The sequence below is a fragment of the Salvelinus sp. IW2-2015 genome, linkage group LG14, assembly GCF_002910315.2.
Source record: "Salvelinus sp. IW2-2015 linkage group LG14, ASM291031v2, whole genome shotgun sequence".
In the NCBI taxonomy this organism is placed as follows: Eukaryota; Metazoa; Chordata; class Actinopteri; order Salmoniformes; family Salmonidae; genus Salvelinus; species Salvelinus sp. IW2-2015.
Window position 1 is genome coordinate 50274173 of NC_036854.1, and position 15187 is coordinate 50289359.

Here is a 15187-nt window from a genome sequence, read left to right on the forward strand (position 1 = left end):
GTAATCGTGAAAAGCACAGGTAAAGTACAGGGCTGCTCTCTGCTGGCGATAACTATACATTGCACGTTTCGTAAGAATACTATCAGAAATTACGAGGCGAAGGGAGAGGGTCCACTCCCGTCAAAATCTGTCCACGCGGGAATATCGGTCTGCTTATTGCTTTCCCTCCTTTGGGAAAACTACTCACATTGTTAATGCGGAGACAAGACCATATCGTCATTATATACAGTATCTGATAATATTAAAAGTGACAATTTCATTTGGAATAATGTTAATTTCGAAAAACGTAACTCTGAATATTATTAAATCTCAGTGAATTAATAATATGAAGTGTTTTTCTAAATGAACACCATACCAAATACTAAATTGGATGCAATTTGATGCATGCTAATGAGCTTTTCTGCCCCATAGACAGTGCCCCATAGACTGAAAATACATTCATATTGTATAGCTCTGCTTTAGATGTTTAAAACAATTGTACATAGTAATTAAAAAAATAGCCTACAAGGCCTCAAAACTGCCAGTATGTTTGCGCTATCATGTCAACTCGTTGTTATGCCCAAACAATGTTCACTTGACAACGACAACAATGGCGCAGGAAAGAGCATAAAAACAGGTAGCTTCAAAACTATACATGCCATTTGCCTAACAGGAAAGTTTGGGGGTAACAGTTTGATTAACCTATTTATACATATCAAATAGCTCGTTCACAAGCTTTCCCTTTAGTTGACATGCAATGACACATGTTAGCTGGTTGAAATGGAGATCTACCAATACGATCTCTGTGAGATGAGTAATGTCTATTTCAGACCATGTGTAACGTGGTTTAATTCAGGTAATACAATACAGGTGAGGTAGGCCTAATAGGGATCTTTACATATTGATGAAAGATTGTGCACAACATTATTTAAATAATTTTTATTTAACTAGGCAAGTCAGTTAAGAACAAATTCTTATTTACAATGACGGCCTAGGAATAGTGGGTTAACTGCCTTGTTCAGAGGCAGAACGACAGATTTTTACCTTGTCAGCTCAGGGATGCGATCTAGCAACCTTCCAGTTACTAGCCCAGCGCACTAACCACTAAGCTACCTGCCGCCCCCAATAATAGTGTAATGACAGATTGTTTAAGATATATTTTCACATACTGTGTTTTCCGTACTGTAAACGAACAAAAATAAACAATGACTGAAGTTTTTAAGCACAGTAGTCTACGTTGGCAAATAACCACTTAAAAGCTAATGGATAGAACATGCATTAGGCTGTATTGAATAGAATACAATCGGGATATAAAAAAAAATGGCATTACAATCCTTTCAAGGACGGGACCTCGCTTTACTCTCAAGAAGTAATGAGGGTTGTGAGTCATTTTTGCGCATATCCGTGCGCTTAACAGTGATGTAGCTTTTGGCACGCTTTGCGCATACCAGAGTGGCGACGCCGCCCTGACTCGGCCGACTGGAACGAGAGAACTTCCGAGAGTGTACTGTGACACATCAAAACCTTTGAATTCCCTCGCTGCGGTCATTACTGCTCTATGTACAACTACTTCAACAGTTGGCTATGAGGGGAGACGAAGCGGTGAGTGTCCGGTTACACTTTTCAGGTCTAAAATTAGGGAGACTACGCTGACGCAATATGGCTAAAATCGGTCCTATGAGTGACAACGGGTACAAGACACCGGATCCATGGAAACGTATCGTACAACTTAGCTGTTATTGATGACAGAGTGTATTTTGGGCCTTTGTTGTCATCTTTCCGTAACACTTGGGGCTGTAGCGTTTGGTATAAAGGCGAGTCTTCCAAAATGCAGTTGTACAGCAGTGCGTTGACACACTATCCCGGATCCTCTCGCAAAGTTTCGATAACTATCACAAGTGGTACCATTACTGACCATTTGTCCAGGACAACAACGAGCTCTGCAAATAATAAACCGAGTGGGTTTACTCCAACAGTGACTAACGGGAATCCGGTAGGAGAGACTCAATCTACCGCAAACATGCCCGCTGCTTTTTCATGTTACGAGGCTGCTTCCATGAAGCCAGTCTACTACACTTCTACCGCAGAGATAATCATTCATCGGCCTGACGGAGTTGAGAGATACGTACCAGTGCACATCATAAAGGAGACCCAGACAAAACCGGCTCCGTCGGACTCATATTCACAAGATGTTGTGATTCAGGCGCGTGACCGAGATGATCATTTGGACACAGACTTGATTGTGGACTTCATTGATCACTTGAGAGGTAGAGGGGGTCTACTCAATGATAGTCAAAACGTGGAACGTGAAAATAACCTGATAAATGTTGACAAGAACGATGGACCAAGTTACAGAAAGTGTGAGGAGCGAATGAACATGGCAAATGGAACGGGGAAACCCGTTACAAGTGACACTGTGAACCCGAAACGCCATCAGAACTTAGAGGCGCAGTCGACCCATTTAGGCCAGAATATAGTGGATTCCTGTGAAAGTAAAAATGACAGTGAATACTCGGACCTGGACTCTCCATCAGGCGAGGCGCAGCTCTTTGAGCTCTGTGTACTACAGGAGCCGTCTCCGCGGAGAGATGCAAAAAGGGGCGACATCAACGACAAGGTGACGTGCTACATAGCGGAGGTGGAGAAACAGAACAGGTACCTTCAGGAGAGGGCACACAAGTACAGATTCCACATCATCCCTGACGGCAACTGTCTGTACAGGGCGGTGTGTAAAGCCGCCTATGGAGAGCAGTCTATGCACAGCGAGCTGAGAGAGCAGACGATGCACCATATAGCCGACCACTTGGATGAGTTTAACCCCATCATTGAGGGGGATGTCGGGGAGTTCTTGATCAATGCAGCTCAGGACGGCGCCTGGGCGGGTTATCCGGAGCTTCTGGCGATGAGTCAGATGTTGAATGTGAACATTTACCTAACCACAGGAGGTAGCTTGGAGAGCCCCACGGTTTCAACCATGGTGCACTACCTTGGGGAAGATGATTCGTCCAAACCCGCTGTCTGGCTGAGTTGGCTCAGCAACGGACACTATGATGTCTTGCTGGACAGGTGTGTGGCCAACCCAGAGTATGACGAGTGGTTTCATCGCTCTCAGATGCAAAGGAAACGGGACGAAGAGCTGGCCAAGTCGATGGCAGCATCACTGTCTAAAATGTACATTGAGCAAAACGGTCACATTTGAAACCAATAGTTATTCAACTGCTGCATTCAAATGTTAATCAGCCTGTCTCTCTTTCTCTCGCACTCTCTCTCTTTCTCTTTAAACCGATTGCACTTTGATTCTGTGTGTTTGTGACTTCAACATTGCCTTAATGACATTTTCTAAGTTTTGTATTGTATCCGAATTGAAGTGCAGTGCACATGTTATATTTAATAATGTTGTGTTGTAAATAGACTAAACGACAAAATGTTAGTTCCAAGTGATGCTTGAAGGAGCTTGTATTATTTCCCATACATTGATGTGTTTTGTTTGAAGTGAATGGGTTGGAATTACACTGTAACAACCTAAAAAAAAATGTGTCAACTGGTTAAATAGACATTTGTTGATACTAAATCTATACTTAACAAAAATATAAAAGCAACATGTAATGTGTTGGTCCCATGTTTCATGAGCTGAAATAAAAGATCCCAGAAATGTTCCATATGGAAATAAAGCTTATTTCTCTCCAGTTTTGTGCAAAAATGTGTTTACATCCCTGTTAGTGAGCATTTCTCCTTTGCCAAAATAATCTATCCACCTGACAGATATGGCATATCAAGAAGCTGATTAAACAGCATGATCATTACACAGGTGCACTTTGTGCTGGGGACAATAACGCCTTGATCACACCGACAGTGTCATTCCGCAAAATGTTACTCAACGTCATCTGGATAGGTGTGCAACAAAAGTTCAACATTCACCTTCTACTACCGTTTCTGTCAAGCCGTCTACGCATACAGTTTGATGCATACGTTCGATAAATCCAACGTATCCCCCACACAGAACACACTGCAACTGCCTCTGCAATGCAATGCTGCAAGGCAAACACAGCGTTCCATTGGAAGTTAATGTACTTCTGGTGTACCAAAATGCAATGACGCTGTTGGTGTGATCGATGCGTAAGAGGCCACTGTAAAATATTCAGTTTTGTCACCCAACACAATGCCACAGATGTCTCAAATTTTGAGGGCACGTGTAATTGGCGTGCTGACAGCAGGAATGTCCAACAGAGCTGTTGCCAGAGAATTGAATGTTAATTTCTCGACCATAAACCACCTCCAACACAATTTTAGAGATTTCCGCTGTACATCCAACCAGCCTCACAACCCGCAGACCACGTGTAACCAAGCCAGCCCAGGACCTCAATATCCGGATTCTTTACCTGCGGGATTGTCTGAGGAGGGGTGGGGGGTGCTGAGGATTATTTCTGTCTGTAATAAAGCCCTTTTGTGTGGAAAAACTGATTGTCTGGGCCTGGCTCCCCAGTGGGTGGACCTGGCTACCAAGTGGGTGGGCCTATGCCCTCCCAGGCACACCCGTGGCTGCCCCCCTGCCCAGTCATGTGAGATCCATAGATAAGGGCCTAATTTATTTATTTAAATTGACTGATTTCCTTCTATGAACTGTAACTCAGTTAAATCTTTGAAATTGTTGCATACTGCGTTAATATTTTTGTTCAGTTTATGATTCAATGCCAACAGTTTTATTTGATTATTAACAAACCAATATTTCAAGTTGTAACCTATTTCATTCAACACTATTTTCCCCATTAGTTAAACCTAATAAATACCATCAATTCAAACTAAACTCAGCAAAAAAGAAACGTCCCTTTTTCAGGACCCTGTCTTTCAAAGATAATTCGTAAATATCCAAATGACTTCACAGATCTTCATTGTAAAGGGTTTAAACACTGTTTCCCATGCTTGTTCAATGAACCATAAACAATTAATGAACATGCACCTGTGGAACGGTCGTTAAGACACTAACAGCTTACAGACGGTAGGCAATTAAGGTCACAGTTATGAAAACCTGGGACACTAAAGAGGCCGTTCTACTGACTCTGAAAAACACCAAAAGAAAGATGACCAGGGTCCCTGCTCATCTGCGTGAACATGCCTTAGGCATGCTGCAAGGAGGCATGAGGACTGCAGATGTGGCCAGGGCAATACATTGCAATGTCCATACTGTGAGACGCCTAAGACAGCGCTACAGGGAGACAGGACGGACAGCTGATCATCCTCGCAGTGGCAGACCACGTGTAACAACACCTGCACAGGATTGGTACATCCGAACATCACACCTGCGGGACAAGTACAGGATGGCAACAACAACTGCCCGAGTTACACCAGGAATGCACAATCCCTCCATCAGTGCTCAGACTGTCCGCAATAGGCTGAGAGAGGCTGGACTGAGGGCTTGTAGGCCTGTTGTAAGGCAGGTCCTCACCAGACATCTCGGCAAACAACGACGCCTATGGCACAAACCCACGTCGCTGGACCAGACAGGACTGGCAAAAAGCGCTCTTCACTGATGTGTCGCGGTTTTGTCTCACCAGGGTGATGGTCGGATTTGCATTTATCGTTGAAGGAACGAGCGTTACACCGAGGCCTGTACTCTGGAGCAGGATCGATTTGGAGGTGGAGGGTCCGTCATGGTCTGTGGCGGTATGTCACAGCATCATCGGACTGAGCTTGTTGTCATTGTCAATCTCAACACTGTGCGTTACAGGGAAGTCCTCCCTCATGTGGTACCCTTCCTGCAGGCTCATCCTGACATGACCCTCCAGCATGACACTGCCACCAGCCATACTGCTCGTTCTGTGCGTGAGTTCCTGCAAGACAGGAATGTCAGTGTTCTGCCATGGCCAGCGAAGAGCCCAGATCTCAATCCCATTGAGCATGTCTGGGACCTGTTGGATCGGAGGGTGAGGGCTAGGGCCATTCCCCCCCAGAAATGTCCGGGAACTTGCAGGTGCCTTGGTGGAAGAGTGGGGTAACATCTCACAGCAAGAACTGGATAATCTGGTGCAGTCCATGAGGAGGAGATGCACTGCAGTACTTAATGCAGCTGGTGGCCACACCAGATACTGACTGTTACTTTTGATTTTGACCCCCCTTTGTTCAGGGACACATTATTCAATTTCTGTTATTCACATGTCTGTGGAACTTGTTCAGTTTATGTCTCAGTTGTTGAGTCTTGTTATGTTCATACAAATATTTACACGTGTTAAGTTTGCTGAAAATAAACACAGTTGACAGTTAGAGGACACTTTCTTTGCTGAGTTTATATACAACCCATTTTTAATGTTGTACCAAGTTTAATTTTCACATTGGAATTAGCTATCCAAATTTCTTCAATTGGATACAAACAATTAAATAAATGTCCTCTTAATCAAGCTGGACTCCAAACACTTTATTGTCAGAAGACTTTCACATTAACTGGTTACAATATTGTAACCAAGTGGTGACCATCTCATCAATGGAAACCTTGCCAGCCTCTTTAATATCATAGTACTTACGCAAATATCATTTAAGATTCAGTGCTGGCAGTGAACATTTAATTGTAACGATGTGCGCTGAGAGGTGCGGGAAGCAAGTTCAGAGTGTGAGTGTTTCAATGAATAAACAACATAATCCAAAATAAGAAACACGACCGACGTACAGACATGACGCTGGAACAGAAACAATCATGCCTGGGGAAGGAACCAAAGGGAGTGACATATATAGGGAATGTAATCAGGGAAGTGATCAAGTCCAGGTGAGTAACGATGGTGACAAGTGTGCGCCAAAACGAGCAGCCTGGTGACCTAGAGGGCGGAGAGGGAGCACACGTAATAATGATATATAAAAAAATCAACACATTACCTGGAATGACATTTACTCTCACAGGTGGCCCAAAAAAAACAACTGAATGCCACGCCCCAAATACGCCACGACTCCAACTCTTCTGCGACCACTACATTGCACCAACTGCCAAGCAAGGTGAATTCACACGAGGTGTTGAAAGCAATTTAGAAGCTTTCATTCAATTTTTTAAAAAATCTCCTTGATCTGTCACATTCGTTATTTGATTTCAGACAAATGTATTATAACAGGTCTAACGAACCAAAGCCTAATTTTGGATCATAACAAATCAGAAAAAGCACTTCAGATGAACAACAGTGGCGTCCCACTTTTTACAGTGTGCACTCAGGTCTACTCTTCTGGAGATGATTTATTGGGTTGTAAGTGTTAAGTTAGTGTTGTTCAGCTTTAGGCCTTTGTAAGGTGTTGGCGCGCAAACTGAAAAAATGTTTTGAAATAACACATTTGGTGTTCTATTTACACATTTTACTCTGTTTTACTGACGTTATTTTCATCCCCGTGCAAGTTCATGGGCACACACACACACACTAGACATGGAATAGGGGTGACCTCGGCTTTCTCGATCTCCAGAAGTGGTTTTATAGTTTGCTTTATTCCCATGCATAACCACTAGATGGCGTATTAGACCACTCAATTGACTTGTTTCACAGGGTTGATTGAAACATTGCACAGTATAAAATCAAATTATTTTTAGATACTTTTGCCTTCACATAGCATCAATACACAAACAGTTGGCCTAACTGTTATGTCCAAAGGAATGTTTGCTTTAGGTAGTCTTAACCCCAAAGTCAGGACACCCCTACACGTAACGGTCACAGTCGTCCCCGTTATGCACGCCTTGGTTAAGTTACCTTGTGTCCACTTTTTCCCCACGTCTGCCTACAACGTTTGTAGGCTTGTTTTGCTATTGTAATAATATATATATATATAATATATATACACGTTTTTCTTTGAACATGTACAGTCTGGTTTGACTTTGTGTATCTTTGGCTATTTTATGACCGCATGTTTTATTTCCCCTAACTCTAAAATAATAAGAACAGCGGCTGTAAACTGTTATGATGTAATTCTGCAGTCATGTGGATACCAATGTTTTTTTAATGCACAAAAAACATGAGCTTTTCCTCTCTCTCTATATACCAGCAGGTATCTTCTCCTCTCTTCCTATATTCCAGCCGGTGCATTTTCCTCTCTCTCTATATACCAGCAGGTATCTTTTCCTCACTGCCTATATACCAGCCGGTGTCTTTTCCTCTCTGCGTATATACCAGCCTGTGCCTTTTCCTCTCTGCGTATATACCAGCCTGTGCCTTTTCCTCTCTGCCTATATACCAGCCAGTGCCTTTTCCTCTCTGCGTATATACCAGCCTGTGCCTTTTCCTCTCTGCGTATATACCAGCCTGTGCCTTTCTGCTCTGCCTATATACTAGCCTTTGCCTCTCCCTCTCCCGCTCTATTTGCTATAATGAACCAGTGCTCCACACACAACCAGCTGTCAGTTAGTAAGTCAGGTGAGCGCGGTAGTAAAAGCAGATCCGGATCACTAGCTGCCTCGACCGCTACTGCTGCAGTATTGGCATCTGTTGCCAGCAAATGGCATAGAGTGACGAAAGGCAAAACTGAATGACAATCTGAACGATATTTTATATTTCAGCTGTATGTACGTCCAACGAGCAAGAGTTGCAAGATACGGGTCACCCATGCGAAATAACCATATCGGTGGAAGTTGTTGGATACTTTGAAACAAACTGCGACGGTGGTGGTGCAACGTGCCCCTTGACTTGAGAGTTAGCCTATCGAACATGTCGGGACATCGGGTGCAGTTTGCGGACCAGCTTCCTCCCAGTGACCGCAAAGCCAGCCCCAAATTACACAGTAAGCACTACTCTTGATTGCTTCTTGGTTTGTTGCTTTCAAGTTTCGAGCTTGTGTCCACACTGACCTTGGCTTGGATGATTCATATTTGGGAAAATAATGCTGATATAGCAGTCTATATATTTGGTAAATGACTGGCTTCTAATTCTCTTGTTCAGACGTATTTGATACTACAATAAGGCTATAGCTACATTTATACATTTACAATCTTTTTCTTTTAGCAGTCACTGTCCCTGCACCCATATTTCCCCCATGTGCTTATTAATTTGGCCAAGCTCCAAACCTCCTCAATAGCATTTTTACCTAAAGTGATCTATCTAACCCTCTATTTTGGGATTGTAATATTATATTTTCCTTTACATACCGGTATGTTATGTTATAAAGGCATTACAAGCAGTTAGGATATTCAAGCATTCAGTCATGGATTCAAAGTCATCAAATCCATAAAATCATGTCAAGGATCATTAATTGCTGATGATTTTATAGGATTGCCATGAGAGTGTGGTTTAGTTACTGTGTGTCGCCGCAAGTAGCATCACCTGTCATAATGCTCATTTGTCACCTGGAGTCAATGATAGGGCCACTGGTAGGGGCCCCTGACAGTCATAAGGGCCACTGGTCTCTGGGTTGGTATCAAGACTGGCTACACACCAAAACATGAGGGTAGGAAGGGTGATGATGGTTCTATGTAGAACCATACTGACCCAAAAGAACTGTTTGAGCCCTTAAAATGGTTATTTGCAGTTCAGAAAAATGTTCTTTCCTCTTTTAGTGATAATTCAAATGTAGGGAATATTTTGGGGCGTGGTTTGTGCACAGCTCTTTTTTGCAACCCGTGGGTGAGAGTGTCACTCCAGTTTATGTAACCTGCTGTGTTATTCTATTTCATGTTATCCATTAATATGAGCAGTGAAATTGAACCTCTCAACCTCAAAGGTTCTTTGTAGAACCATACAGGTTTTTTTTATTTTTTATCTGGTTTAATTGCCATATTATATTTCTACAATTCCATTGGTTGTAATATTGTTTTTTATTGACAAGTTGAATCAGGTGTGCTAGCCCTGGAACATCTGAGGATCATATATACATCACAAAACAATTTCACTACTCAGCCATTCTCCATAAAGGTTCTATAAATAACCATTAAAAGGGTCCTATGTAGCCTTCTGAGTGGCACAGCGGTCTAAGGCACAGCATCGCAGTGCTAGAGGTGTCACTACAGATCCGGGTTCGATCCCGGGCTGTGTCGCTCCCATGAGGCGGCACACAATTGGTCCAGCGTCATCTGGGTTAGGGGAGGGTTTCCCTGGCTGGGATGTCCTTTTCCCATTGCGCTTTAGTGACTCCTTGTGGTGTATGGGCGACTTTGATCGCGGTACGGTGTTTACCCCGACACATTGGTGCGGCTGGCTTCCAGGTTAAGCGAACAGTGTGTCAAGAAGCAGTGCGGCTTGGCGAAGACGTGTTTCGGAGGATGCATGCTCTCAACCTTTGCCCCTCCCGAGTACGTACGGGAGTTGCAGCGATGGGACAAGACTGTAACTACCAATTGGGGAGAAAAAGGGGTAAAGAGGATTTTATGGAGCCCCAAAAAGGGTTGTAACCATAGCGGAACTTTTTTTTTTGGTGCTGTAGATAACCTTTTTTTAATGGTTTTTATAGAAGGGTTCTTTATAGCACCAGACAGGTTCCAACTATAACCTTGTGAGCATTGTTCTTATAGAACCTTTTTAAAAAATGGTTCCATTTAGCACTAAAAATGGTTCCACTATGGTTACAAGCCAAATAACCCTTAGACCACATCAAGCTCACTGCCTTCGGAAAGTATTCAGACCACATTTTGTTACGTTACAGCCTTATTCGAAAATTGATTCAATATTTATTTTCCTTCAGCAACCTACACACAATACCCCATAATGTGCAAGCGAAAACAGGTTTTTAGAAATTTTAGCAAATGTGTTCAAAATAAAAAACAGAAATACCTTATTTACAGTTGTAGGCGGAAGTTTACATACACCTTAGCCAAATACATTTAAACTGTTTCACAACTCCTGACATTTAATCCTAGTAAAAACTCCCTTTCTTAGGTCAGTTAGGATCACCACTTTATTTTAAGAATGTGAAATGTCAGAGAAATTGTAGAGAGAATGATTTATTCAGCTTTTATTTCTTTCATCACATTCCCAGTGGGTCAGAAGTTTACATACACTCAATTTGTATTTGGTAGCATTGCCTTTAAATTGTTTAACTTGGGTCAAACGTTTCGGGTAGCCTTCCACAAGCTTCCCACAATAAGTTGGGTGAATTTTGGCCCATTCCTCCTGACAGAGCTGGTGTAACTGAGTCAGGTTTGTAGGCCTCCTTGCTCGCACACGCTTTTTCAGTTCTGCCCACACATTTTCTATAGGATTGAGGTCAGGGCTTTGTGATGGCCACTCCAATACCTTGACTTTGTTGTCCTTAAGCCATTTTTCCACAACTTTGGAAGTATGCTTTGGGTCATTATCCATTTGGAAGACCCATTTGTTACCAAGCTTTAAGTTCCTGATTGATGTATTGAGATGTTGCTTCAAAATCTCCACAATTTTCCGCCTCATGACGCCATCTGTTTTGTGAAGTGTACCAGTCCCTCCTGCAGCAAAGCACCGCCACAACATGATGCTGCCACCCCCGTGCTTCACGGTTGGGATGGTGTTCTTTGGCTCGCAAGCCTCCCCCTTTTTCCTCCAAATATAATGACCAAACAGCTCTATTTTTGATTCATCAGAGCAGAGGACATTTCTCCAAAAAGTATGATCTTTGTCCCCATGTGCAGTTGCAAACCGTCTGGCTTTTTTTAATGGCGGTTTTGGAGCAGTGGCTTCTTCCTTGCTGAGCAGCCTTTCAGGTCGAGATATGACTTGTTTTACTGTGGATATAGATACTTTTGTACCCGTTTCCTCCAGCATCTTCACAAGGTACTTTGCTGTTGTTCTGGGATGGATTTGCACGTTTCGCACCAAAGTACGTACATTTCTAGGAGACAGAACGCGTCTCCTTCCTGAGCGGTATGACGGCTGGGTGGTCCCATGGTGTTTATACTTGCATACTATTGTTTGTACAGATGAACGTGGTACCTTCAGGCGTTTGGAAATTGCTCCCAAGGATGAACTATACTTTTCAGGTCTACAATTGTTTTCTGAAGTCTTGGCTGATTTCCCCATGATGTCAAGCAAAGAGGCACTGCGTTTGAAGGTTGGCCTTGAAATACATCCACAGGTACACCTCCAATTTACTCAAATGATGTCAATTAGCCTGTCAGAAGCTTCTAAAGCCATGACATCATTTTCTGGAATATTCCAAGCTGGTTAAAGGCATAGTCAACTCAGTGTATGTAAACTTCTGACCCACTGGAATTGTGATGCAGTGAATTATAAGTGAAATAATCTGTCTGTAAACAATTGTTGGAAAAATGACTTGTGTTATGCACAAAGTAGATGTCCTAACCGACTTGCCAAAACTATAGTTTGATGATAAGAAATTTGTGGAGTGGTTGAAAAACGAGCTTTAATGACTCCAACCTAAGTGTATGTAAACTTCTGTGCTTTTTTTTTGTACTCTTCTCTTTGAGAAATTGTCCTGTGAAAGCAACAGAATGCCCCAGACCTGGGTTCAAATACTATTTGAAATCGTTCAAATACTTTCATAATTTGCTTTAACCTGCCTGGAGTGCCAGATGGATGGGGTTAAGACTGTTTGGACTTTTCTATTGGTTACATTTCGCCAGGCAAGCTCAATCAAACACAGTATTTGAAATTATTTCACATAATATTTGAACCCAGGCCTGATCTGCCTCAACTCAGAAGAGAGAGACTTATTATGCCTGCAACGGAACAGCATATGTACTGTATACCATCATCCATATGCATGACATGTCTGAAGCTAGATTAGTAGGAAGTTTTGTATTGCCCCAAACCTGTGATCTAAACACAGACGTCAATGGTCACTCTATTCTATACTCACACAGTGAATGTCTTCGGATATATCTTACTTTAGGTGGCATTTGCCCTTGCAATATACACTCAGTATACCAAACATTACGAACAATTCGTCAGGGCATGGATTCTACAAGGTGTCGAAAGCGTTCCACAGGGATGCTGGCACATGTTGACTCCAATGCTTCCCACAGTTGTGTCAAGTTGGCTGGATGTCCTTTGGGTGGTGGACCATTCTTGATACCCACAGGAAACTGTTGAGTGTGGAAAGCCCAGCAGTGTTGTAGTTCTTGACTCAAACCGGTGCACTGGCACCTACTACCATACCCCGTTCAATGGCACTTAGTTTTTTTGTCTTGGCCATTCACCCTCTGAATGGCACACATACACAATCCATGTCTCAATTGTCTCATGGCTTAAAAATCCTATTTTAACCTCTGGATTTAACAAGTGACATCAATAAGGGATCACAGTTTTCACCTGGATTCACCTGGTCAGCCTATATCATGGAAAGAGCAGGTGTTCTTAATGTTTTGTATACTCAGTGTATTGATGCAATGCTCTCCATCTTGCCTGTGCTGACCTGTCATCGCTAGATAGATGCAGTCCGTGCATACAGGGGTTTGGTGATCACTGTGCGCTCTCTGTCTTGTCGAGGTGATGCTCACCTTGAGCCACTTATTTCTCCAGTGGTACCTCAGCCTCACTGTGCACCGCAACACCACACAGTCACAGAGGACAGACACATGGTGATAAGCAGACACGGTTTCTCTAGTATAACGCACACTATTCATAAAGTGTCTCAGTGTAGGAGTGCTGATCTAGGATTAATAAGGATACATAGACAGGGGGACCTGATCCTAGGTCAGCACTCCTACTCTGAGACGCTCCATGAAAATGCATTTATGAATACGGGCCAATGTGTTTTTAATGTGGCGAACGCAATAATGGGATGATGATGTGTGATGATGCTTATTGCATGTGAGGCATATGATAGTTGCAGCTGGGCCTCTCATCTCTCCTTTCGCTGGTGCAGTGCAGGCACCCACTCTGGGACATCGTCTCCACAGTGACAGGGTGATTGACAGGCCACGTGAGCACAGGCACAATGGAATACTGCCAGTCTCTGCAAATCCCCTCCAGAGAGTAGGCTGCTACACACAGCCCTGTCAGGTCATCGAACCGGTGTGTGTGTGTGCGTCAGCTGTAGAGGACGATACCTACTACTTTTGGCACATGCACCAGTTTTCGGGCATGTCTATTCGTGTCTCCGACGGTGTGTGTGTGTGTGTGTGTGTGTGTGTGTGTGTGTGTGTGTGTCATGTGCGGAGAGAGAGGGATGTGCATCAGGGCAGCGCCAGGGTGGAAAAGTCGTCAGGAGGTTGTGTGTAGGGCAGGACTCAGATTGTATGCAGAATGGCTTGGGAGGGAAACACAAAATGGCCTCTTCAGCAGCAGTCCCCCTCCACCACCCCCATCCCCCATCCTGTGGTCCAGAGCCAGGTGACGGGAGTGTCAGGTTTCCCTCCCAAACATCCATCCATACTCTCTCTCGCTCTCTCTCTCTATATATCCCAGGATTAAAAGACAGCTGCTGGGTTTAGCATCCAAGGCAGGCCTGTTTCTCTGGGATACCACAGGGCTGTGTGTGGTATCTCATATAATTTCACCAAATACATACAGGAGGATCATGTTGTTTATGTAGGTGCAAATGGCAGCTGGATCGAAGAAGGACCCCAAAATGAATCCATGACTTTAATCCAGGTATAACTGATATGTTAACTAATGATGCTGGAATGACTGAAAGTCATTATTCATTGAACTGACAAACAATACGTTTTGGCCTCAACACTTTGTAAGGAGTAATGGAGAGGAAAGTCCTGCATTGGAATGGGAAAGCCTCATGCTGTGATTAGGGTTGCAAAATTCTGATAATTTCCACGAAATCCCCCGGTTTCCTGGAAAACCTGGGAATTTTGAGAAAGCTACCAGACATTTGCTGTGATGAACACATTGTTTTTCTCAGTGCAGTTATCACCTTATGTTCCCAATGCCATTGAGAGAATGTTATTGTGGATTATAGGGGTTAGTCAGAATCCCACAAGTTTGTATTAAACGGTTATAGAACGAAAGCTAGGGCCAAGGGGAGGCATGACCAGAGCAGGGCTCTATCACCAGGGGATTGCGTGAGCTTGGGTGTTGGTTTACACATAATATTATCCTTGTGGCGAGGTCAAATACAACACACACGCACACACACACATTCTATATTTTGTATTCATTTACGGGCTGCCAGGTCAATCTCTTACACATAATCACTTATCACTTTTCATTTGTCACAATGTCCCGTGTTAACATTAGACATTGTAGCACGCTAGCTTAACGATGCCTCTACTCAAGGGAGTTGATAAGTGCAGTGCTGGCATGAGAATTGCACTGTGCTTCTTCACATACACAGGAATGCACCTGTGAAAACACAACTCGTGGGCGTAAAGGTT

At 43.3% G+C, this 15187-nt stretch overlaps 1 protein-coding gene across 1 annotated transcript; it reads left to right on the forward strand.

Annotated features, from left to right (window-relative positions):
* Positions 1-1362: 1362 nt before the first annotated feature.
* On the forward strand, positions 1363-3665 carry LOC111972544 (OTU domain-containing protein 1-like). Its single transcript, XM_023999551.2, has one exon. The coding sequence runs from the start codon at positions 1808-1810 to the stop codon at positions 3176-3178; it is 1371 nt and encodes a 456-aa protein (XP_023855319.1). The 5' UTR covers positions 1363-1807; the 3' UTR covers positions 3179-3665.
* Positions 3666-15187: the final 11522 nt, after the last annotated feature.